The sequence below is a fragment of the Trachemys scripta genome, chromosome 16 (assembly GCF_013100865.1).
Source record: "Trachemys scripta elegans isolate TJP31775 chromosome 16, CAS_Tse_1.0, whole genome shotgun sequence".
Lineage (NCBI taxonomy): Eukaryota > Metazoa > Chordata > Testudines > Emydidae > Trachemys > Trachemys scripta.
In genome coordinates, this window is record NC_048313.1 from 22,831,422 (window position 1) to 22,855,810 (window position 24,389).

Below are 24,389 nucleotides of genomic sequence, written 5' to 3' on the forward strand. Positions count from 1 at the left end.
GGGGGGCCGTGTCGGGTGGGTGGACGGACGCGGGCCGGGGTTGGGCTTGGGGGGGCCCGGGGGGGGCAGGCCTGGCGGGGGGGGGCGAGTTGGCCCCAGAGGGGTTGGGGTGCCGAGGGTTTGGGCCTGGAGGCCAGAGGGCTGGTCCCAGAGGTGTAGCTCCTGGGGGACGGGGGGGGGGACGGTTGCTTGGTCCCATGGGCTGGTCTGTGGGGGGTGGTTCTGTCGCATGGAGATATTCTGGGGGGTTGGTTAGCCCCCCCTTATTGAGGTGGGTGATTGGTTCCCAGGGGGAGGGCCTTGCTGGGAGAGGGTTGGGGGTGGGGTGTGGGTTTTATTTGGTGGGTGTCCTGCTGCATACACCGAGTAGAGCCAGGGTTGAAGTGACTTTATCAGTGATTCCCTGTGGTGGGGGAGGCTCTAGTGTGGCAGGCTGGGGGTCTCGCCATGTCTTTGCTTGGGATAAGCTTTCCCCATGGTATGAGACCAGAGAGCAAGCTCTGGAGGGCTCGTGTTTGTTCACCTTGGGGTGGATGGGCAAGTCTGGAATGAAGCTCTGGAGTGTCCCTATGTGGGGAGGGCAAGTGGAAGCTGGAAAGGTGTCTTTCTTGGATGCTGGTCCCAGTGTGGGTGGAGTGAATACTGGGGCGTGTTCTGCTATGGGGTAGGGTCAAGTCTAGAGCAAGGCCATGACACACTCCATGTGCATTTTAGAGGCAAAACACTTGCACAGGATCATGACATGAATCATGTGTTCCAGATAGTTTTGCCAGGATGCTGACAAGCCCACGGTAGTTGTTTTATAATTGGAGGTTTGGTCCCTGTATCTTTGGGCTGGAATTTCCCTTTCCCCCTTGTTGCCTTCCGTGCAGTGCTCTGTGCGTGACAGTCACACTCCTTTAGAGCTTTGAGTACTTGGTTTGCTGGTTCAAAATCCTTTGGGCTGAAAGGGGTTATAGAGAGGGACGTTAATGATGCAGAAAATCAGCCTGGCCCATGTGAATTCCTGCTCGTGCAGGAATGAACTGCTGCCAGCGTGGAGGGCAGGAGCTTGCAGCATCTCCAAGTTACAGTATTAGTTGGCTTGGCTGCACAGCTGGGTGTCCCCTGTCCTCTTGATTGCTTGCTTCCGGAGAATTTTGCTGCTTATTCTAAAGAGCAGTTGGTTTTGATTGGGGTGTGTTTTTTATTAGTGGTAGCACCCAAAACCACATCCAGGATCAAGGCCCCATTGTTTGTGCGGTGCCCGGCACACACACATGATTTCTTGCTTAGTCTTCCAGCTGCAAGATCATAGAATTGTAGGACTAGAAGGGACCCTGCAAGGTTCTCTATTTCAGTCCCCTGCACTCCTGGCAGGACTAAGTATTATCTAGACCATCCCTGACAGGTGTTTGTCTAAACTGCTCTTAAAAATCCAATGATGGAGATTCCACAGCCTCTCTAGGCAATTTGTTCCAGTGCTTAGTCACCCTGACAGTTAGGAAGTTTTTCCTAATGTCCAACCTAAACTACCCATTGCTTCTTGTCTTATCCTCAGAAGTTAAGGAGAACAGGTTTTCTCCCTCCATCTTGTAACAGCCTTTTATATACTTGAAAACTGTTATGTCCCCAGACAAACCAAATGTTTTCAATCTTCCCTCATAGGTCACGGTTTTTAGACTGCTAATCATTTTTGTTGTGCTTTTCTAGATTTTCTCCAGTTTGTCCACATCTTTTCTGAAATCTGTAAATTATGATGCATTTGTAAGGTATGAGTCACTGATATGTAGGCCTTTCATCCTTCCTGTGTAGGGATTTCACCATGCTTTATGTATCGCTTTACCCCAACATATATGTGAAGATAATCTCCTTGTTCTTTGCCAGAAACCCAGAACCTTTCACTTTCTCTTCAGGGATAATACACGCAGAGTTCTGCTGTGTGAATGCACTTCTTCAGAAGGTGTGTTGCTGTTGTGTGATGCCGGAAGGCTGCAGACACGCTTTCTGCTTTCATAAAAATGAGTACTTTACAAATATGAACTATCCAGTTCACCTGTGGTGAAGGTTATCCTGGGAAGGTTTAAGGGCCTTCTTGTATAGAAATCTGGGAGTTTTGACATGGACTTCAATGAGAACTGGATCAGGACTGAAGTGACTTGCCAGAGCTGGAAAGAGGCTGGATGAGCTGTTGTGCTCACACCACCCCTTCCTTTATTTCTTATTAGGAATGTTTGTTAGAGACCAGAATCTTAACAGATGGGATTGACATCTGCAGTGCTGCAGCATTCCCTTATTATGGGGTATTGAGTGTTTCCAGTTCCTCATTTGAGCTGACATCCACACATTCTCATCCACTTGCAGAAATTCAGAGTCTTGTATTTCTGATGAGATAAGCAAGAAACTAGTGCCATGAGTCTGAAAGGAACTTTTAAAATCTAATCCTCTCCTCCCTTTTATTTGTAGGCCGTGTGTACTACTTCAATCACATTACGAATGCCAGCCAGTGGGAGCGCCCCAGCGGTGGCGGGAAGAACGGCCAAGGAGAGCCCGCCAAAGTGCGCTGTTCGCACCTCTTGGTGAAGCACAACCAATCCAGAAGACCCTCATCGTGGAGGCAGGAAAAGATCACGCGGAGCAAAGATGAGGCACTGGAGCTTATAAATGGCAAGTAAAAGCAGGAGAGGTTGATGGTAGAAAAGGGGAAAGTCATGTTAGGGCCTAAAACAAACACACACACAGAGAAATGGCTTATTAGTGGCATGAACACTCTAAGGCAAAGTTTTTGAGCCAAGTGGCTTGAACATGGACTTTCGTGTAGCACAGCCACTTGGGGAATCAATTTTGCTGTGTGATTCACTGACCCTGATTAAATGACATAAGAACAGGATTCATCCCTTCCCCATCCACTCTTTGTGTTTTTGTAATGTCATGTCAGACAGGTGTATTTGTATTTTCTTTGTAAATGTGTATATTATTTTTATATTAAAAATAAAATAATTATTTGACGCGAAAACAAATGTTCCTTTAACATCTTCCTTTTTCTACATTTAAGATTTCATTTGCCCTAATGCAGTTTCTATAAATTCTGATGAATCTGTGCCTGAGATATGCATAAACATTTGCACAGGGGTAGTCAAATATCCTACTTAGATGATCCACAAAATGTACATTTCCCAACACAGTCAGTTTCCCAGTGTGCGATGGCCTTAAACTGGTCCAAGAGGGATGGAATCCTGTGTCTTTCCTAAGGCCTGTTGTGACAAGTCACCATACGTATTGTCCCTTGCAATGCTGGCAGTAGCTTTTAATTGGGATGCTGCTTAGGCAGTGAGGTTTGGACTTGTGAACTGAGCATGGGATTGGCATTTAGAGACTGGATTCTCATCCCAGCTTCTCCATTGACTCTCCTATTGCTTTGGGCCAAGTTAGTCAGGGTCTGGGGTGAAGTCAGTAGGAAGACTCCACAGTGACTTTGGATCAGCGCCTTAACCTTTTTCCCATTTGCGAAATAGTCTGACCTACCTCACAGGGGTGTTGTGAGGATTAACATTTTGTAAAGTGCTTTGAAGCTGTAAAGCACGGTTATTGCTGCATGCTGTTATGTTATTGTAAAGTTTCTTGTTGCTTTTGGAGGGCTCAGCAATGAGGTTTTACTCGCAACAGCCTTGACCCTGCTTCAATTAAAAAAAACAACAATTTGACAGCATCTGGGGGAGAAGAAAATCACCCCCAGCAAACTCCGTGTAGCCGTGAAGGCTCTCCAGGGTACTAACCAAGCGGTGGTGCCCAGTGTGTTTTGAAAGAGATGCGGAATTAACTGCCAAGAATGCTAGCACCTTTTCAGGAAAATCTCCTTTGTGAGTTAGCTTGCTTAATTAGTTATAACTGGCATAATAAAGAAGCTGTTGTGTACTGCAGGGTGTGAGGAGTACTACAACAAAGCTTATTAGAACTGTGCACATGGAGTTGAGAATTTTATAAATAAAAATAATTTGAAATATTTGCAGCCTGACTGTCATAAACAGTAATTAATCCTAGTAGATTCACTTGTATCTTAGGGTGAAACTCTTCTCTGTGCAAAGAGCTAGCACAAGACTGCAGTAGTATCTAGGCCTCATGCTGCCCCCCCTGCATAGAGGTGAGGATTTAGGTGGGTCTTGTTTGCTCTTTGCATGGGGGGAATTTCACATCATATCAAATAACTGACAATTGACATTTTGTAGTACAGCAAAGTTTGCTGTCCTATACTGATACAGCAGAACCCCATTTATCTGATCTAATTGGGATTAGGGCCTGATTGGATAATCAAAAATTGGGATAATCCAGAGAATGGGAAAATGCGGGCCTGCAGCACCATCTAGTGGTCACAGGAGAGTGCCTGTTTTGGATCTGTGTGTGCTGGTTGTTTGGCTCCTATGGAGAGCTGGAAAATGGAGGGTCAGATAAATGGGGTTTTACTGTACTAAAAGCAAGAGTGCTTTTGTCACGGTACAGAGCAAGTGTTCATAAACTTAGGTCCAAGTGAGAGAGAGTGAATTTTAGAGGGAAAAGTTCTCTTGAGCTGTGTTAACTAAGTGGTATTTCAGAACCGTACAGCCAGTTAGGCTTTCTGCTGTTAGAAGATCTGCACGCAAATTATCGCCCTCTTAGAAGCCCGAATAACATCATTCTGAATAAATGAATCAGTCGTCTTTATAACTTTGTTTGGGTGCCCTCCTTTATCTCAGACACAGCAGGTCTTCAACATCTGATAAGGTTATGGAGAGACTTTTTTTAATCTTGTTCTGTATGAGATCCGGATGTAATTTTTATTTTAAAGTGATTTTTAGTGCTAGACTAAAATGCAGGCTTGACAGCCCTGGAGACTGAAGTCTCCTCACTCTCAGATAATTTTTATGTTTAGCAATCTTTTTCCCTGTGTGGCGCCTGAGGACGAGAGAGATGTGATTAAAACTTATTTGATGTAAATGTCCCGCTGCGTTCTTGATAAAGGCCATTAGGGATTCTTTCATTCATCATGTTTATTATCATTGTATTTTTGTCTCCTGAGAATGAAATGGCATGATCAAAAAAATCTATTTCTGTTAACACTCCCATCTGTGCTTGATAAACGCTATTCCCTGCAAAGGTCATAGGGAACATCCACTCATAATTATTTTATGTAGGTTGTTTCTGCATTTTCCTTGCTCCAGGAAAGTGAGATGACACATTGGCTCTTTCCGGGTCAACAGTATCAATCTGGTATTCTCCTCCTGAAAATGACAGAAAATTATAAAGCTTAAAAAAAGCAAACCAAAAAACCCCACTAGAGAATGTATTGCATGAATGCACAGCTTAACTCCACTACAATTTCTGACAAATAGTCAGGCATCATTGAATTTCTTTGTGCAGATGTATTGTACCTGATGAACGTAATTATAGCACAGAATTGTTTAAGTAGATCTCTTGGGAGGCATTTGTTCGACAGACATAGCACACCAGTCTTACGTTTTGTTTAGGGAGCAGTTAAGTCTCTATTTCCTTCAGAATCTTTAACTCTGGAATTAAAATTTTATGCAATATAAACCTGTGATTGGAATTTGTTTAAAGAAAATGCTTCGTTATAGTCTCCTGTCCTCAGGGAACCTGCTAAAGGTTAGCGTTTTAGATAGACGAACTTTGGTTAGTTTTGGACACTTTACTTGCTTGTGATTCTCTTCCGAGTAATAAGGAAAATAGATTGAAGACAGCTAGAGGTGATTTATTATTTGTGAATAAACCAGCATTGCAAAATCTTATACCATTACAAAAGTTACAATGGGTGAATAAAATGTGTAGGTTAAACTAGTTTTCACTATAATCCTGATATTTTGATTTGTATTATAGCAGTGTTTAGAGGGCCCCATTGTGCCAGGCTCTGCACAAATACATAGTGAGAGACAGTACCTGTCTTGAAGAGCTTCTGATTGAAATAGACAAGGCAGAGTTAGTGAAAGAAAGGATTATTAATCCCATTGGAGACGGGAACTGAGGCACAGGGAGTAAGTGTCTTGCCTAGAGCTGCACAGGGTGTCCATGGCAGAACAAGTTGACCCCCAGTTTAGTGCTTTAACCTCAAGATCATCAGTTGGCAAGTACGTTTTGTGCTTGGACTAATAAACTGTCCTACATTTAGCAGAGCTGTGATAACCAAATTATTTAGTTTCACTTTGCAGGCTTGTGAAATTCACTGTAACAACTTCATACTCCAGAAGCTTTTAACAGCATGAAGGTCATGGTACAAACCGACTACTCAGGGACTTTAACACTAAAGCTTATGATCCCTTCCTAACTCGGGTGCCTTTCCTGTTTTTAGCATGAGTGTGCAAATTAAGACTGAACCTTCTTGTATGTGTGTTGGTGCAACGGGAGGTAATATGACGCATTTACCAGCAGGGTTAGAATGATGCTTGGAAGTAAACATGCACTTAGGGTGATGCAAACATGTATTTTGGAAGAATGCTGTATTTTGATAGCAAATGTATTGTGCAAATATACTGTTTACAATAGGCTGGAGCAGCTTAGTTTAATTAGATAAACAATATTCATTTTCCCCTCTGAAATGTGCCTACATAAATGCTAAGAAAACAAATGGTCTTCTGCCCCGAGGCACAAGAGACACAACAAGCCTCTCTGGGGTAAATGGCTTACTCATAATCTTGCATTAATCTTCCTTAAATAAAACACAGAACAGATTCTGAACTGATACACAGCTCCCGTTGTGTGCTCGCTCTCACTTCTCCCACTCCACCTCTAAGGAATACATATTCAACAAAGTAGAAGGTGGGATAAATATGCATACCCCTTTAATTTAGCAACACCACTCCCATTACTGCTAGTGTCTTTGTGTTAAAGCACATCATCACATTCATTCCTCAGAAGGAATATAAACTACCATGGCTCTCAAATATAGTCACAGGGCTGTAGTCAGAAGTCAGTCCCTCATTCTTCCTCTCTGCCACTCTCTGGCAGCTTTCCTACAGGCCTGGTTCTGAGGTTAGTACTAGTCCAGCTAAAGATACAGAAACAATTCTCTACTCAATTAAATTCCTTGCATAATTACACAGATGTAGGGTACTGGCAATTCCTTCAGCTGAAGGGATCCAATTGATTGAACTTTGGGGTGGTGGGGGGAAATGCGCCATTGTTGGGGAAATCCCAAGGACTTGAAGCAATAAAGAATAGTGTTTTATGCTCTGTTTCAGTCAGTGGAAGACTATTGTACTGGGAACTGCTTGAATGAAATCTGATATAGTTTGACAGATTTATTTTACTTAAAAACCAAGCTATCCTCTTTCAGTCCCTAAAAATAAACAAAATTTAGCCAAGCAGAAGACTGAGTCATACTGGCTTAAGACAAAAATCAACCATATATTTTTGTCACTGGTTGGGTCACCAAAACCAGATAGTCTTTTGGAGAATCATTGAGGTGTAGCTGTTTGGCAGTGACTGGTTAGCTTGCTGTCAGTGAATTTTTTTTCCTCTCGTTTCTTCATGACATGGCAGCTTCCTGCAATGTCTCATCCAAGGCAAGGGCTGCCACAAGCTTTTGTGGGTAGTTCTGGGGTTTTGAGGAGGAAGCTCATTTCCTTCCCCTCTCTGAATATCGACGGGCTCCTATCTCCTTGCTGAGATGTGAATGTTGCATGTAATGGCGAACACTTAAAATTCCAACAAGCACTGAGACATCTCTAAACTCCACTGACCCACCAGTGCAAGGCAGGAATCACTACAACTCCAATAGGAATGTGGTGTCTCTTTCCACAAGCTCACTCCTTCTAGTGACACTTGGATTTTTGCATTTCGCTTCATGGTCTCTCTTCATGCGTGGTGCTGTCAACATGGTCTCCATTGCTGCTAACATCTTCGCTCTTGTTGCTGCATGAGCTGCTGCTGTTCTTAAGTACCTCTATTTCCCCGCTAGTTGCTTTGCCCTCTCCCACTCTTGCTCGTTTTCTTGCCACCCACTGCTTCTGATTCCCTCTGCGCTAAGCGGCCTTACTTTCCTAACTTCAGAGCCTACTTCTTCCCTGAGTTACCTGTGCTGATCTCGCTGAGAGTCTCCGGGGCTGCTTGCACCTGAATTGCTGTACCTGTGGCTTGACTGAGTTGGTCTTTATAGTGCACACAGAGAGAAAAGGGGCTTAAAGCGCCATTTGCACCAGTATAATGCTATAAATCCAAGATGTCAGAGTGGCATTTGCTTCCTGTGCAGATGCAGTTCATCTGTAAAAATATTTGCTAATGAGGGAGCATTTCTGGAGCCATATTTGGAGTATGTGGTAGCAAAAGTTTTTATCCCCTCAAACTTTTGCATCTGATGTTGCCCTCTTCTGTCCCTGAGCATTCCCCCAAACCAGTGGTCCCCAACCTTTCCCGTGGGATGGGCGCCGGACTGGCCACCGGACAAGCAGCCGCTGAAATGCCACCGTGAAGCAGCGTCATCAAGAGGCGTTGCCACCGAAATGCCGCTGAATGTTGGCGGCTGCTTGTCCGGCGGCCAGTAGGCAGGTGCACATGCATGCCCCGATGGGTGCCATGGCGCCCACGAGTACCACGTTGGGGAACCCTGCCCCAAACTACTAAAAAGAATTTAACACTCTCTCACGCTCGCTCGCTCTCGCTCTTATTCATATATTCGCTCACTCACACACTCACTCTTAGGCTCTTCCACTGACCTCCTACAGCAATGAACTACAGCTTGACCTCTAGTGACCAGATGCCCATCTTTCAGGGCATGAGTGCTCTCACCTGGCTTACAGTGCCCAAATGGTAAGTTACCTCAATTAAGCTCTTCAGCTTCTGAAACCAGGAGATTTATTGACTTCAGGCTAAACAACTTCCTTTTCCTGTGTGCCTCTCCCTGAATGCTTCAGGAGAACCAGCAGCCATTGCTTATTGAAAGTCCAACTGCCACACCTACCCTGCCTTAGGGTCCCAAGATCTTGCAGGGTTTCACTGGTAGGATGCTGATAATGGTTGGACCAAGCACAGTCTTTCCCCTTTCATAGCAATTGCTGTGTCCAGCATTTCTCTTTGGAGATGGAAGACTGGGTGTCCGGAAGGCAGGAAAGCTTGACTTACTTTGAAAGAAGTAAGAAGCTCTCCCTCACCTTTGTTTGGGGTGCTGAAGTTCTCCCCGGACATGAGCCCTTGAAGTTAAGTAGGTAGCAGCACCACCTTTGAGGCATGTGCACCTATAGGGTGCCTCAGGAGAGGCATGCAGAGAAAACAAAAGTGGAGAAACGGGCACATGAGATCCGAATCTCTCCCTCTAACATCTGTGTTCTCCTTTATTATCTGAAAGAGCATTAGGACCTTGCCATCCCTAATTATAAATAATCTGAAGACTGACTTGTTCCGGTCCCCTGCTGTTGTCCTTCACGGCTAGAGGAGAGAACCACCTCCTGAGTTTTGAAATGCTACAAGCTGGTAGTGCTAGTCTTTCTGCCATGATCACTTCACAGGTCTCCTGGGACGAGGGCACACTTCTGTTGATTAATCCTTCTTCAACTTCCCCCTCTTTAGGGGTGTGCCACGGTTTCTCTCTTTAAAGCACACACAGGTATGATGCTGTTAATGTGACATAACATCCTGTGGTCCAGAGGGAAAAGCACTGGACTCGGGACTTGGGAGATCAGAGCTCGGAGTAGAGCACCGCCGCTGACCTGTGTGACCTTGGGGAAGTCACTTACCCTCTGTGACTTCCCCTCATGCTCTTTTGTCTATTTAGGCTGTAAGCATTTTGCAGCAGGGCCCCTCTCACTACAGTGCGTAGCTCAAGGGGGGGCCCTGATTTGGGGTTCTAGATGCTGTTATAAGATTAATAATACCCCAGTACTCCTTGACTGTTAATAGTACTGCTATTAAGCTTAGGCCATTATTGTTTTAAAAAAAAGCACATGCTTATTTTATCAGTCACCAAATCACAACTGGGGTGGCTGCAACATTTCTGTGAAGGGTGTAAATGCGAAGGGGAGACAGAAACTGACTAGGGAGGTGCAGGAGTGTGAAACCAGGGGATAAAAGAACTAGGAGACAAAGGGAGAAGAGGTGGGATTTCCTAATGGCTGAGATGTACATATTCTATGGTACTGGTATGGACTCGCAGTTCCATTGTGTTCGAGCACCTCACAAGCTTTACAGAACTTATCCTTGCAAGCCCCGTGAGAGGCAGGGCAGTGCTGTTGTCCCCATTTCACAGATGGAAACTGAGGCACAGAGACTAGTAGTTAGGCACCTAACTGCCATTGACTTCAGTGGGAGTTGCATATCTAAATACCTTTTGAAGATTGGGCCTGAGTGACTTATCCAGGGTAATGCAGGGAGCTGGGGCGGAGCAGACAGTTGAACCCAGGTCTTCTGGGCTAGCACCCTAATGCCTGGACCATCCTTCTGTCAGCTTGTGCAGTAGTGGAAATGGTGGCAGCCCGTTTCCTTGAGCCACTGGAACTTGTGCAGAGCCTGGGAGAATGCAGTGCAGGGTACGGTCTCTGCCCTGGGTGGAGGGAAATGCTAGACTGGGCCTAGGAGGGAATTTCTCCTTCATTCCAGTGAAACTAAACAAACACTGAAGCAAATTTCTATACCATTCACGGCTTTTGTGGAGTGCCTCTCGCAAAAATAGCTGGAGGGCATTGGGTGCCTTTGTTAATCTTAATGCTAATGGCTTCTAATTAAAAAGTAAAGCAAGGCCGGTGCTGGTTGATTTAGCAGTGATGTAGTACTCTGTATGCCAGAGATGCTCTCCAAAATGGCCCATTCAGTTGCATTAAGATATAAGAATGGCCATACTGGGTCAAATCAATGGTCCATTGAGCCCAGAATCCTGTCTTCTGACAGTGGCCAATGGTAGATGCTTCAGAGGGCATGAACAGAATGGGCAATTATCGAGTGGTCCGTCCCCTGTTGTCCACTCCCAGCTTTTGGCTGTTACAGGCTAGGGACACCCGGAACATGAGGGTTGCATCCCTGACCATCTTGGCTAATAGTCGTTGATGGACGTATCCTCCATGAACTTATTTTTTGAACCCAAAATCCTGCATAGCCCTTTACTCAAGAGACTAACTGATCTCAATGAACCACCAAGAACTCTCTGTCATGGCATAATTCAGATACCTGCGTGTGACACGGTTTTGCTTGTCTCTGATTAAATGTTTTCAATGCCTGAGTAGTTAGATACCCCCTTCTACTCTCCAAAATAGAAGTCAAATGTTGAGTGGCTGATGTGAAGGAACAATCTAAAAGGTGAGTTACATTCTGTTATTTCTTGTTACGCAGAGAGGAGGGCAGGGTAGTACATGTGCTGGAGTTGTAAGACACAGCTTCCAGTTAAGGCTCTGAGCATTTCCATTATAAGTCCATTTTCGGACACCCATAACTTTCCAAATCTTCCACCTATTTGGCTGAAATTTTCCATGTTTGGCCTTTGACCAAGGGTAAACTTTTGTAGATTTAAGTACAAAGTTCTTGTCTTGGTTGGTGGTGAGCTTCTGCATTTCAACCCCTCTCTCCCCACCACCCTTGTTAGTAACTAGAGATGAAACGGCTTAGGATGCACAAGGAAGATTGAAAGGTGCTTGGAAATAGCCTTCGGTAAGAAGTGCTTCTGAGTGTTGTGGGGGAAGTTTATAGTTTTGACTTGATTTACATTTAAGAGGATTTGCAAACCTCGCTTCTTACATGCAGAGCACTTTGGAAAGTGCACGACTGTCCGTTTTAGCTGGGTGGTGAAAAGGCGTCTGAGGTGTGAATTGCTGAGACAGGTTCTGTAGGAACCCAGTACTTGTAGTTTATAGACTGATTGGTGAATAGTGAGTGGGGTTAGGGCTTCACAGGAGCTGCTTCCCCATTTGTTGCACATCTTGTGTAAGTCACTGTCATGGATTCTTTTCTAGTATGCACAGAACAGCACACAGTAGTAAAAGATCCTACGAGAGCATCTGAGGTTGTAGAAAAGCATGAAACGTTATTTACATGATCAACTACATTGTAACACAAACACATGAAGGTGAACGGGAGAATGCCACTGTTGCTCAGGAAGGTGGAATTTCTACAGTGATGGGAAAACGCCTCCTGTTATTGTAGGAAACTTTGACCCGATGGTGCTATCGTGACATAGCAGTGCCTCAGTAAATACCAGTAGTGTAGACATGGCCAAAGTGGCATTCATGCTTGCAAGTGCAACCTGAACTTCCAGGATTCAGTGCAGCAAATGGCCGCTGATGTTTGGCACAAAGAAGATGAAGCGAAGTCCTGAGGTGCTGTGCTAGTTTCTTGGGAGTTATGGACCTTCTGGAATGGCTCACACTTACCATTAGGGGATGCTAAGACTGAAGCACCTCTTTGAAATGGCACAGGGGAAAAGCAGGTCCCTTGAAATGCTCCTCAGTAACTAACAAAAGCTCAGATTTATCTACCCATTTTCATTATGAATATTTCTGCTCCCCAGCATGCTCTCTGACTTGGCTCTTGCCTCTGACTATGAATTATCACGTGTGTCAACAGGATACATCCAGAAGATTAAATCTGGAGAGGAAGATTTCGAATCCCTCGCTTCCCAGTTTAGCGACTGCAGCTCTGCAAAGGCGGGAGGAGACCTGGGTGCTTTTGGGAGAGGTAGGTGACATGAATTCAATACTGAGATTACACAATTGACATTGAAATTCCTCAGTAGGGGGTGAGAATTAATAATCCCTCCCACCCCCCAGTGGATTGGTGTGCTGCACATGAAATGTAGTTTGCTGCTTAGACATTAAACCAGTTAGGAATACAGCTATGGTGATATTCTAGGAGGAGAGGATGTTACACAAACGCTCCTTATGAAATTGGCTTTCGCTTTGAGAGAGATTTTTTTTCAGCCACGCTGAATGGGAATCCAGTTGTTTAGCGTAACAAACCGTGAACAAGGAGGAAATGAGCAAATGAAACTAATGACAAGCCAGGCAGATAATTAAGCACTAATCTCGGGGGAGGGGGAGGGTGTTAATAGCAAATTGGTGAAATGGGTGCAATTTTCAGCCAACCAAAAATAATGCTGCTGGTGAGGGAATTCATTTCAGAAATATTGATCTGAGTGGTGAGGGAGTAAATACAAGAAGCTGCTCTCAGATCCCTTATTTCAAGTGTCCTAATAAATCCCATTAATAAGGAAGATCCTTTGAAATTTAGAAGTGAAACTGAACCATCTGAGATTCATTGTCCTAACTATGATCACTTAATTTTTAATAGTGTTTGGAGTTGCTCATGTATTCAGTTTCCACTGAATAGAACAAAGTGCAAAACAATGAAATCCTGTAAAAGATGTAGTTAAAAAACAAACAAAAAAACCGCCACATAAATGCCAGGAGCACATAAAAGATATGTGCCCATGTTGAATATTGTAGCTGGAGTAAATCAGGAAATTGGTGCTGGCAAATACAGCATTTTCTGTCTTTGGCTTTAAAACATGTTCTCCAAAGTCACAAACTTGAACAAACCCAAAAGGAAGAAGTCTAGTGAGAACTGCCTACAGCTGAAACAGTGAGGTGGAATCATGTGTCACAATCAATGGAAATCCCACATTTTTCCTAAGCTCATTGGTGAGGATAGCAGGATGAGGAGTCAGTATTCTTAAGGCAAGTTCCTGAACACTTTGAATTTTTGCCCGGCTGCAACTATACACATTTTGCAGCAGAAATCTATGCTGATGCACAATGCTGCAAGGGTATGTTAGAGAGCAGATAGTGCACAGGACAGTCTGCATAGTTGTATCCGAATAAAGTATTGTTTTATATCCACATACAGATCTAATTTATATTGCAGTTAAATCAGGGATTCTTCAAGTATTGTCCCTGTGAGTGCTCCTCTCCAGGCATGCGTGTGCCACTGTGCCTTTGATTGGAGATTTTTGGTAGCAGTGCCCGTTCTGTCTGTGCATGTGCCCTACACATCCTTGTACCAAGGCTATAAAGGGCTGTGTGGGTGAACTGCCCTCAGTTCCTTCTCAGCTGCCTTCGGCCAGAGATGGAGTCTAGTATGTGCCTGTTTGCTGTCTATTTACCCCCCTTGTTAGTCTTTTAGCTACATAATTAGTGCTTTGTAGTAGTAGGTTTAGCACCTTATAGTTGGAACTTCTGTTCTCCCCTCCCTTTTTTTTATTTAAGAAAAATCTTTTCCCTGCAGTGAGGGGTTTGAACAACTTTTTCTTTTGTTGGGGATGCCAGTCTCCCAAAGATTTAAAAGGTGATTCTCTTGTTGAGACCTATTGATGATGGGCACTCCCATTGCATTCGTTGCCTCAGAGACTCTCGCGGTCCCAGCCCTTTCCCAGCACCTGTGAAAGATGCTCTTCTTTTACGGGAAAGTCCTGAGATACCATGATCACGAAGGTGGTTTTCCCAGGGTGAGGCTCATCCATTGCACTGCGGGTGTGCTGACCCCTGCGATTTCCCCAAATGCGGGAAACTCGACTGCATAATTTGTGGTAGTGGGGGACTGCGTTCGCGCTCTCCCCTGGGGGAAAAAAAAAAAAAAAACAAAAAAAAAAAAACAGGGAAGTTAAGCATAGACAGTTAACGATGGAGAAGGCCTTACGACCGGCTTCAGAGAATGGGTACAGAGAACTCTGCTGTACAGGTACCCTCCACATCTGTCAGTGCCTCATCATCATCGAGATCACTGTCACCGAGAGCTTCCAAAAGTAAGATGGCACCAAAACCCCAGTTTCTGGCATTCTCGTTGACTGAGGTACCTATAATTGCACCGCTGGTGCCAAGAGCTTCCTGTTCAAAGTATAAGGGAAGCAAAACAACAGAGCTCCTCATCAAAGAAGACCCAGTCACCGGTCCCAAGAAGAGAGCTAGTGAGGCGCCAAGTACTTCAGATAGTTGAAGCCTTAACGTGCTTCATGGTAAGTCCAATACCTCAGTGATTTAGGGCTTGGTAACAAAGACTGCTACCACCGAGAGACCAGCTTCAGTGGAATCCGTGACCCCACTCAGTATCAACATCAGTGCCTCGCACAACAGCCTCTTCAACATCATTGGTGATGGTACTGAGTTCTGTTGGTACTGCAGGAATTCTAGTACTGAATGAGCCAAGATATCTGCTCCTTGCAACCTCTGGATGTCACTTGGTGCTGAGGTCGGTTGGGTCACTGACCCATCTCAGTAAATTGATTTTTATAGGAGCGCTTCTGGATTTGATAACCGGCAGAGGATCTCTCTCTCTCTCTCTCTCTCTCAACAGGTTCCTTGCTGTGTTTTTATTTTTATATATAAAACCTTATACAAAGAGTGCACCTCAGCCCTCAAGCTGTAGCACAGACGTGTCTACAACTGCTGGAGCACATGGCAGCTTATGTTTTTGTGACACACAATGCCATCTTCAGTGTCTCTAGGGGTGGCTCAGGACTGTTTAGGTATCCAATAAATGCAGTCTCAATAAGCAGGTATCTGTATCCAGTCAGGTCCTGCAGTCACTCACCTGGTTGATGGATCCACCCAAAGTTTGTGCAGAAATCCTGTTCAGCCAGAATCCTCCTGCAGTCATGTTAACATTGGATGCTTCCCTCTTGGGATGGCGAGCATATTTGGGTCCTCACATAGTCCAAGGAAAATGGTTGCAACAGGAACAGCGTTTGCACATCAATCTGTTGGCATTAAAGGGGTCAGAAATGCTTGCTTTCACTTTCTTCCCCTACTCAAAAACAATTCCATCAAGATCATGATGGACAACATAGCATGCATGTATTCTATCAATTGTCAGCGTGGAGTGCTTTTCCCCCTCCGTCTATAGCAAAGTGATAAAGCTTTGGAACTCGTGTACCCAATCGGATAGTCATCTCGGTAGCTTACCTCCCGTGTACACATAACACCGTGGTGGATGACCTGAGCAGACATTTCTCCCTAAATTATGAATGGGAGCTGGACTCTCAAATCCTCAACAAAATATTCCTAACTTGGGGGTCTTTTTTATGTATATCTTTCAACTTCATTGCTGTTAAAGGTCCTTATCAAGATCAGAGAGGACCAAGCCAAAATTGTTTTGCACCAACTTGGCCAAGACAAGTTTGGTTTCCTTGCCTCATCAAACTCCTCTCTCATCCTCCGCGGCGGCTCCCAATCAAACCTCGACTGTTGTCTCAGGATGCGGGTCAGACACTTCACCCCAATCTGAACATTCTGCAATGACAAGCTTGGTTCCTCAATGATTCTCTGGACAAGAGACCACACGCTCATTGGAAGTTGTCAGAGTCCCCGGGCGATGCTCTGGAACTGCTCCCCATAAAGCCAGTCAGGACTTTGGGGAGCCTCCTCTCCCTCGGAGCAGACTGTCTTCAGGGCAAGAAGCTCAAACGGCTTCACCTTCCTGGGTCTGACCTTGGAGCATTCAGCATATGCCCCTCCGTGCGCTTCCCACAGTGAGTCCGCACAGGCGGGGTCCTGGGGCAACCAGAAGTCCTGCACGCACCCCCCACATTGCAGTCAGACGTGACTCTTAGCCAGCCAGTAAACTAGAGGTTTATTAAATGACAGGAACACAGTCTAAAACAGAGCTTGTAGATGCAGAGAACGGGACCCCTCAGCTGGGTCCATTCTGGGGCCCAGCGAGCCAGGCAACCCCGTCTGCACTCACTTCCCGTCCCCAGCCAGCCCCAAACTGAAACCTCCTCCAGCCCCTCCTCTGGCCTTTGTCTCTTTCCCGGGCCAGGAGGTCACCTGAGCTTTTTGTTCAACTTTAGCATCCCCTTGCGGGGGGGGAGGGGCCCCGGCCATTTGTTTCTAGGAGACAGAGTGTCGGCCATTTATGCATACTGGCCTTTATCCCACCCCCTAGAGACTTGAGACATGCATAGGGGAAACTGAGGCACCCACACAGTATTGAGAGGAGACATTAAGAACAGTCCCACTTCGTCACAGAAGTACAAAAGATTGGTTAAATAGCCAAAAGGAATCTACTCAACATATTTCCCTTCCGAAATTGAGAAGTACATAAGAGCGGCCATACTGGGTCAGACCAAAGGTCTATCAAGTCCAGTATCCTGTCTTCTGACAGTGGCCAATGGCAGGTGTCCCAGAGGGAATGAACAGAGCAAGTAATTGTCAAGTGATGATTGTCCATTCCCAGAAGAGTGTAACCTTTGGTGTAACCAGTGCCATCTTTCTCCATCCAGTCGCCTCTTTCCTCAATCCTGGATTACTTGTTGGAATTGAAAAATTCTGGCCTTTCTATGAGTTCCATCAAGGTTCATTTAGTGGCAATAACAGCTTTCTGTGTGCAAATAGGTGGTTTCTTGGTATTTGCACATCTGAGTGCAGCGAGATTCCTGAAAGGATTTATCAATCTCTTTCTGCAGATTAGAGCCCCTACATTGCTTTGGGATCTCAGCCTGGTTCTTAACTGTCTCATGAAACAATCCTTTGTGCCATTAGCTATGTGCGACATCTGTCTGAAGATGGCTGCCTTAGCGGTCAACACTTCTGCTTGAAAGGTTGGTGAGACGGGCTTTACCTTCTCCCTGGAAAACAAGGTATCTTTAGGATCTCAGCCAAAGTTCTTATGGTGTCCTGAATTTTATATCCACCAAACTACTCACCTTTCATTTTTTTTCTAAGCTGCATCAGTCTACAGAGGAGTCGGCTTCTCCTACATTAGATGTTAAGAGGAAACTATTCAGGCAGATTCCCTAAACTCTTCGTTTCTATTGCGGCCACAGCTAAGGGAGTATCTGACTTTCTAAATGGATCTCTGGATATATTATTGCCTGTTACGATTTCGCTGAGGTTATACCTCTTCTGAGAGTGACTGCATGCTCTACTACCTTCTACATCCGTAGCTCTACTCAAAGACATTCCGGTTGCTGAAATCTGCGGGGCTGCGATATGGTCCTCAGTGCACACGTTTTCCAACCACAGTTCCCTAATGAATGCCTCAGTAGGCAGTACAGTTCCATCTTTAGTGATGGACTCTTTTCCAAAATTCCCATCTCCCAGAAGTGTTACTGCTAGGGCCGGGGTCCCCAATGCGGTGCCCATGGGCGCCATGGCATCTGAGTGTGCCCGCGTACTGGCTGGCGGACGAACACCCGCTGAAATGCCACTGACAAGCAGCAGCATCCAGAGGCGTCGCCGCTGAAAATCGGTGGCATTTCTGAAGCGATGCCTCTGGATGATGCCGCTTGTTGGTGGCATTTCGGCGGATGCTTGTCCGCCGCCACGGTCCTCCGTGGCTCGTCGTCTGGTGCCTGCCAGAGGAAAAAGGTTGGGGACTACTGTGCTAGGGGGTCACCTGAAATGGAGCACCCACAGGGATGCTACTCAGAAGAAATTACTCACCTTGAGCAGGAACGGGAGTTCTTTAAGATGTGAACCCTGTGGGTGCTTTGCTATCCTCCCTCCTCCCCTCTGCATCAGTGCTGCCTCTGTGGGCTTTCCCGTAGAGAAGGAACTGAGGATGGTTCTCCCACACAGCCTTATATATAGGGCCCTACCAAATTCACGGTCCATTTTGGTCAATTTTATGGTCACAGGATTTAAAAAATTGTAAGTTTCATGATTTCAGCTTAGATTTGAAATTTCATGGTGTTGTAATTGTAGGGGTCATGACCCTAAAAGGAGTTGTGTGAGGGTTGCAAGGTTATTGTGTGGGAGGGTTGCTGCTACCCTTACTTCTGCGCTGGTGGCGCTGGGCAGCTGGAGAGCTGCGGCTGCAAGCCGGAAGCCCAGCTCCAAAGGCTGAGCTGCAGTGCAGAAGAAAGGATAGGATGGCATAGTATGGTATTGCCACCCTTACTTCTGTACTACTGCTTGTAGAGATGGGCTTTCAGTCAGCAGCCCCCGCTGTCCGGCCGCCCAGCTCTGAAATGAGCAGCCCAGAAATAAGGGTGGTATAGTACGGTACTGCCCCCCTTACTTCTGCACTACGCTGGCGGGGCGCCGCCTTCAGAGCTGGCTGCCAGGTCAACAGCCACCGTTCTCCAACCACCCAGCTCTGAAGGCAGCGCAGAAGTAAGGGTGGCAATACCCCCCCTTAAAATAACCTTGCAATCCTCCTGCAATTCCCTCTTGGGTCATGACCCCCAATTCAAGAAACACTCATCTCCCCCATGAAATCTGTATAGCGTAGAGTAAAAGCACATGAAAGACCAGATTTCACAGGGGGAGACCAGATTTCATGGTCTGTGACGCGTTTTTCATGGCTGTGAATTTGGTAGGCCCCTACTTATGTAGCCTCGGTACAGGGCATGGGGTGTGTAGGGCGCATGTGCAAGCAGAACAGGCACTGTTACCAAAAATCTCTGATCAAAGATGTAGGGCTCATGCACCGCTAAAGTGGAGCACCCACAGGGGCACGGATCTCAAAGAATTCCAGTTACTGCACATGGTGAGAAACTTTTCCTCCTTCCTCAGACAAATATTTCCTTTTAGACCGTGCATAACGCTGGCATTTTATGGAGTCCGTGAAATACCCATGAATCTTGGGATGCTGTGACTGCTAGTTTTGGCTCATTTGGAGACCGTCAGTTCATTGTAGTTCTTGGTGACTTACAGAAAAAGATTTCTCCTGGTTTAATCAGAAAGTAAAGAAATGTTGCGAGACTCTGTCTCCACTAGATGACAGTAGAACTGCAAATGGCTGCTGCACTCTCGAGATGTCACACTTAGTCTCCATCTTTGCCTCTTGCTGTCATTTGGGCTGCAAACATAATTTATTAGAACTGTGAATACTGGTTACTTCAGAGGTGAAACTGCTAAAACATTCCAATTTATCTTCTTGAAAAACTGCAAGTAATTGATGCTTTTTGCTTTAGGAAAATTATTCTGGTGTGGCGCACAAGGGCTCGTTCCTCGTCTGAAGTAAAGGTCCTGTGCTAGTAGCAGAATTAACTAAAATCTAAGATGAAGGGTTTTCTGTACGCAGTTCTAGGCGAGATAATGCTGTTTGAATCCTGCGTGAATGTGTCGTTAGAATAAGAATTAGTGAGACTGGCGAACAGTTTGCCTCTCCTACCAATTAATCTAAATTCTAAACACTAAATCGAGGAGAGAAGCAGAACTCTGAGAAGTCCTATGTATCAGGTTACTTCAGTAATAAAGCCAGTGTTCTTCTGAAGGGTAAGACATCAGGCTGAAGCTATTATGACTAATCCTGAAAGGAGGAATCTAGCCTTCATGGCATCTTGCTGCGTTGCTAGAGCAATGACGATGGATGGATTTAGACCCAAAAGTAAAATATGTGAAGTCAGTAGCAGCTCCTCAGCTGCATGTGATGCATCCAGGATGTATGGCCTATGTGGGGCTGGAAAGCTTGAGTTCCCAGAGAGATTAGTATATCACCAAAATGTCTCTTTAGGTGATCCATCTGTCATGCTGTCTAATGCTTTCTGCAGCCATCTCCTAATGTGCTGAGGCGTCCAAAGCTACAGCACTGTCTTGAAACTCCGAGACAAGGGTCATAAACTTACAGGAGATTTATGTTGTGTTCCTGGCGAGCAGATGATCTATCCCTCTTCAGGCATCTCAAGGCAAACGCTGCAAAGTGCTAAGTGCAGGGAATGAAGCTTCCTTACGTGCCAGGAGGCTCTCTGCCCTTTTGCAGGCATCTGGTGTGCAAGTCCCACAGTGAGACTGTGATTTGCTGGCAGAGTGGAGCCTTGTTATTTCAGCTGGGAGATGCAGTTTCTCTGCTATAACTTCCAAACTGTCTCAGGAAATTGGGCAAAAATCCTGTTCCCTCTTGAATCGGTAACTCCCCTCATGGCTGAAATCCTTCTAACCGAACCTTTGTAGCCCACTGCAGAACTGCCCTAAGCCACCCGCTCATTCTGTCTCATGCAGGAGCCATCCCAGCATCACCTGTAGCTTTCCTAGGTCTCCACTGATAAACCATCAGGAGCTTGGTGACATGGAGACCAGAGCGTTAAGCATGCTGTCTATCTAGGTCATGACATTACCCAGATGCATCCTGTAAATTATTTAGTGCAGCTTGTAATGCACACCGCATCTCTCCCCTCTCTGTGCCTTAAGGGCATCTGAGACTGAAAGACTAACACCCTCTTGTGCCAGTGAATCTGCTGAGGAGATTTCCTCTGCCCTTTGAATTCCCGGCTCGCTGAAACACTTTTCCTGGCAGCCGTGATGTTTATGAGGTGTGAGTGAAAGCTCTGAATCTGAGTCATGTGTGTTGGTGGAGTGTCTGCTGGGAACAGATGAAAACAAACCCCCCCTGCAAGCTATTAATTGGGGACTTCGTTGCTTGCCTGGAGGCTGCCTTCGTTTGAGGCTGGCGTGCTCAGAAAAGTCTTCCACTCTCTGCTGACTTAATTGAACTCTTTCTCATTGCTGCTTTCTGCAGGTCAGATGCAGAAACCTTTTGAAGATGCCTCATTTGCGCTGCGGGCTGGTGAGATGAGCGGACCAGTTTTCACAGATTCAGGGATCCACATCATTCTACGTACGGAGTGAAGTGCCTGGTGACCTGTAGAAAGGAAAGGGCAAGGGGAAGAAAGGGGAAAAAAAAAACCCTACTCCAGCCCTGCACTCTCCCAAATGAACTTCATAGATCTAGTTAAAAAACCTCATTTCATATTTCAATACCTTCCGTGGCACCTGACACGTTTTCCACCTGTAGAGATGCATGGTTAGCCAAGGATGAGAATGCAATCAAACTAACAGACGGTAGTATCTTCCATAAGCAGAGAGAATGTTAAAATTCTCAGGCATGCCCCAGCCGCTTGAGTTTTATATTGACAATTCCTCCGTTTAGGAGATGTGTCGATGCTAAAGGTCACACTTCAATGCTTCCCACATCCACCTTATTAAAGATACAGAGTATTTATTACAGAACTGCACTGATGGTGGTGAAAATGACTGGTGAGCTCTGGTGTTTAAGATGGAATGAATCTCTGTCCCACCCCTGCATCCCTGCACTGCTTTAAAAAAAAAAAAAAGTTTTATCTAGAATAAACAGCATTTGGTCTGCACCCCAGTTTGTTTGTAGAACCAATCTGTCAATGCCATTTATAAATTGATGTTAAGATACCACACAAAGAGCCATGCTGATAAGGCCTGTCACTGGTGCCTGTGTGTAACTTCCCTTCATGTAGCTGGCTCAGTGCAGGTTGTTGGTCCTGCCAGACAGTGGTAACTGGAGCTTCCACCTCTGCCGTTGCATGGACTTAAAACTTGAAGATGCCTTTTGGTTTGTGATGAGTATAAACAAAGGGGGGTTAATGGGCAGTAGTTCCCAGTACAGAAAGATCAGTAGCCACTTAAGCTGTGTAGTGGTATATAGAATACTGTGTGTTAACTATTCCAGCATGAGGTCACTCCGTTAAGACATGACAGTGCCGTTCAGTAGGAGGGACTGCAGTGTGGAGAGAGTGCTGTTTTCTCAGAGCTTCTCTTTATCCACTTGTGGTTTAATCGTTGTATGTCACTGTTTCCAGTTACACTGCATTGCTTATGTTTAGACAAAACAAAACCAGATAAAGTTCCCAGCTTCGGTCCAGTGCAAAGATGCTGTATAGTTCCAGTTCTCTTAAGCAGAAAATAAAGCCCTCTCCAGTTGAACATTTCCAAAGCTCTGGCATTGATTATTTCTCCCCTTCCTCCCTGGATTGTACAGATCTCTTTGGTCTTTTTTAAATCCCTGTGCAGCATGTGTAAAGGCAGCTTTGGCCAGTTTGATCTTAAAACAGAAATATAACTCCAGTGATATTAAACAAAGCTTTTCTTACCTGTTCTTTCCGGGTCTTGAAAGAAAATCAAACAGCCGCCAAATAACAGGGGGCCTGATTCTGCCACTTGTGGCTGTGTTGAGTAGGGCCTTGCCCAGGGCATAGTTCTGTTGGAATCATGGAGTTAGGCGCAACTCCATGTGCGTAAGAGTGCTACATCAGGCTCTGTAGTGTCTAATTCAGTAACTGTTTCCCAAATTCTCTCAGTTCTGCAAATCTACAGAGGTTTTCTTTATATCAAACCAGCCATTACAGACAGTGGTGACTCCTTGGTGTGATTTAAAGATTCCTATCTTGTTTTAAAATGACGAAAGGCAACATCTCCCAAAAGCTCCAGCCAATTAAGATGATCACCTAAACCAAGAGGCATCTGAAAATGAATATTTCTTGCATTTCTGCCTCTGTTCTTTCCCTTGCTAGTCATTCTGGGGAAATGGAAGGCTCTTGCGTATCAGATGACAGTTAGTCTCCATAGCAACATATTTAAAAAAATACCCTCCCTGTTGTGGGGTGACAATCAGGTGAGAACTTAGAAAAGGAAAATTACCCCAAATCACTGCAATATCATGAAAACAGGATCAAACGTAAATGGGAAGTGGAGATACCTCTGTTAAAAGGTGGTGAACTAGCTGAGGTATTGGTAGCTGAATGCTTTCGGAAGCTGGACTGCCCCCCTAGTGCTAGGAATACTGCATGCATAGGGCCTCCCACAAAGAGCTTCCCGGCCATACAGGGAAGGGTTAAGGAACCTGGGTGCTTCAGGGCAGCTATCCAAACCAACTACTAACCTAGTGGGTGTTTGGGGCGGGGGGAAGTCTCCCCCTGGGCACATTATTCCCTACTTGTCCATTACAGAGTTTCTTGCAGTTGGTAATGGCCATGTTGGAGATTGGGCTAAATGATCAGCTGGTCTGAACGGCTCTGGCTGTTCCTTTGAGTTCATCTCAGCTGTATGTGGAGAGGGGCATTCTGAGACATGGCCTCCAACGCAGAAGCATTGAATTGCCTGGTGCTATTGCCAGAAATACCATCTGACCCAGCCCTTCCCCTTTCCTGCCACTGAGACCCTGCTGTGGTATTAGCAGCAAAAACAAATGCTCTGAAGTGTCTGAGAACAGAAATTTCTTCCCTGGCAGTGGTGGTGGGGTTCTGCCTGGGGGCCTGTTCTGTCTGGTATCTTGGAGTTTGAGTCTGTCTGTCCTTAGAAACCTTGCTGTAGCATGTGGTGGTGGCCGGAGTGAATGTGAAAGTCTCCTTGGCCAGTTTGTTTTTGTGGACAGAGCTGAGGTGTGTTGAACCGCAGGGAGCCCTATTAGCTTTCACACTGACATTACCCTGCCTGCAGCAATGACTCAAGCCCTGGGACTCCTGCTGGCTCTGCATGCGGGACTCCTCCATTAACATGCAGTGAGGCTCTGCTGAAAGGATTTTATTGTGGGGTAAATATGCCCTGCTTTGCAGTTACATCCTGAAGCTGTTTTCGGTGCAGGTGAGGTAGGTAGGCCATTGCTAACATCCCTTCCCTGCTCACTCTCATGGCAGTGTGCTCTCAGGATCTTGGCACTGCAATCCAGAGTCCTTTGCATGCAGGCACATCATTTCAGCTCGCCGGTCCTTCAGCTGTGGTTAATTGTCATGTCTCTTCAGTTCCTGCTCGCACTGTCTTTTG

General features: G+C 45.6%; 2 protein-coding genes and 1 non-coding gene across 3 annotated transcripts in view; 2 read left to right on the forward strand and 1 right to left on the reverse strand.

Moving 5' to 3' along the window:
* The window catches only part of FBXL12 (F-box and leucine rich repeat protein 12), a 14,115-nt gene extending 11,788 nt beyond the window's left edge, over positions 1-2,327 (reverse strand). The window contains exon 1 of the mRNA XM_034792814.1: positions 2,318-2,327. Within this exon, the coding sequence (XP_034648705.1) occupies positions 2,318-2,327 (10 nt within the window). The remainder of the gene's footprint in view (positions 1-2,317) is intronic.
* Positions 2,328-2,417: 90 nt separating this feature from the next.
* On the forward strand, positions 2,418-22,558 carry PIN1 (peptidylprolyl cis/trans isomerase, NIMA-interacting 1; the record flags this gene model as incomplete). Its single annotated transcript, XM_034792815.1, has 3 exons — positions 2,418-2,646; positions 12,508-12,618; positions 21,337-22,558. Coding segments are annotated over 3 exons (450 nt in total), but the record flags the coding sequence as incomplete, so codon positions are not given.
* On the forward strand, positions 14,331-14,496 carry LOC117889295. Its single transcript, XR_004648436.1, has one exon. It is a non-coding gene; the product is annotated as a U1 spliceosomal RNA (small nuclear RNA).
* Positions 22,559-24,389: the final 1,831 nt, after the last annotated feature.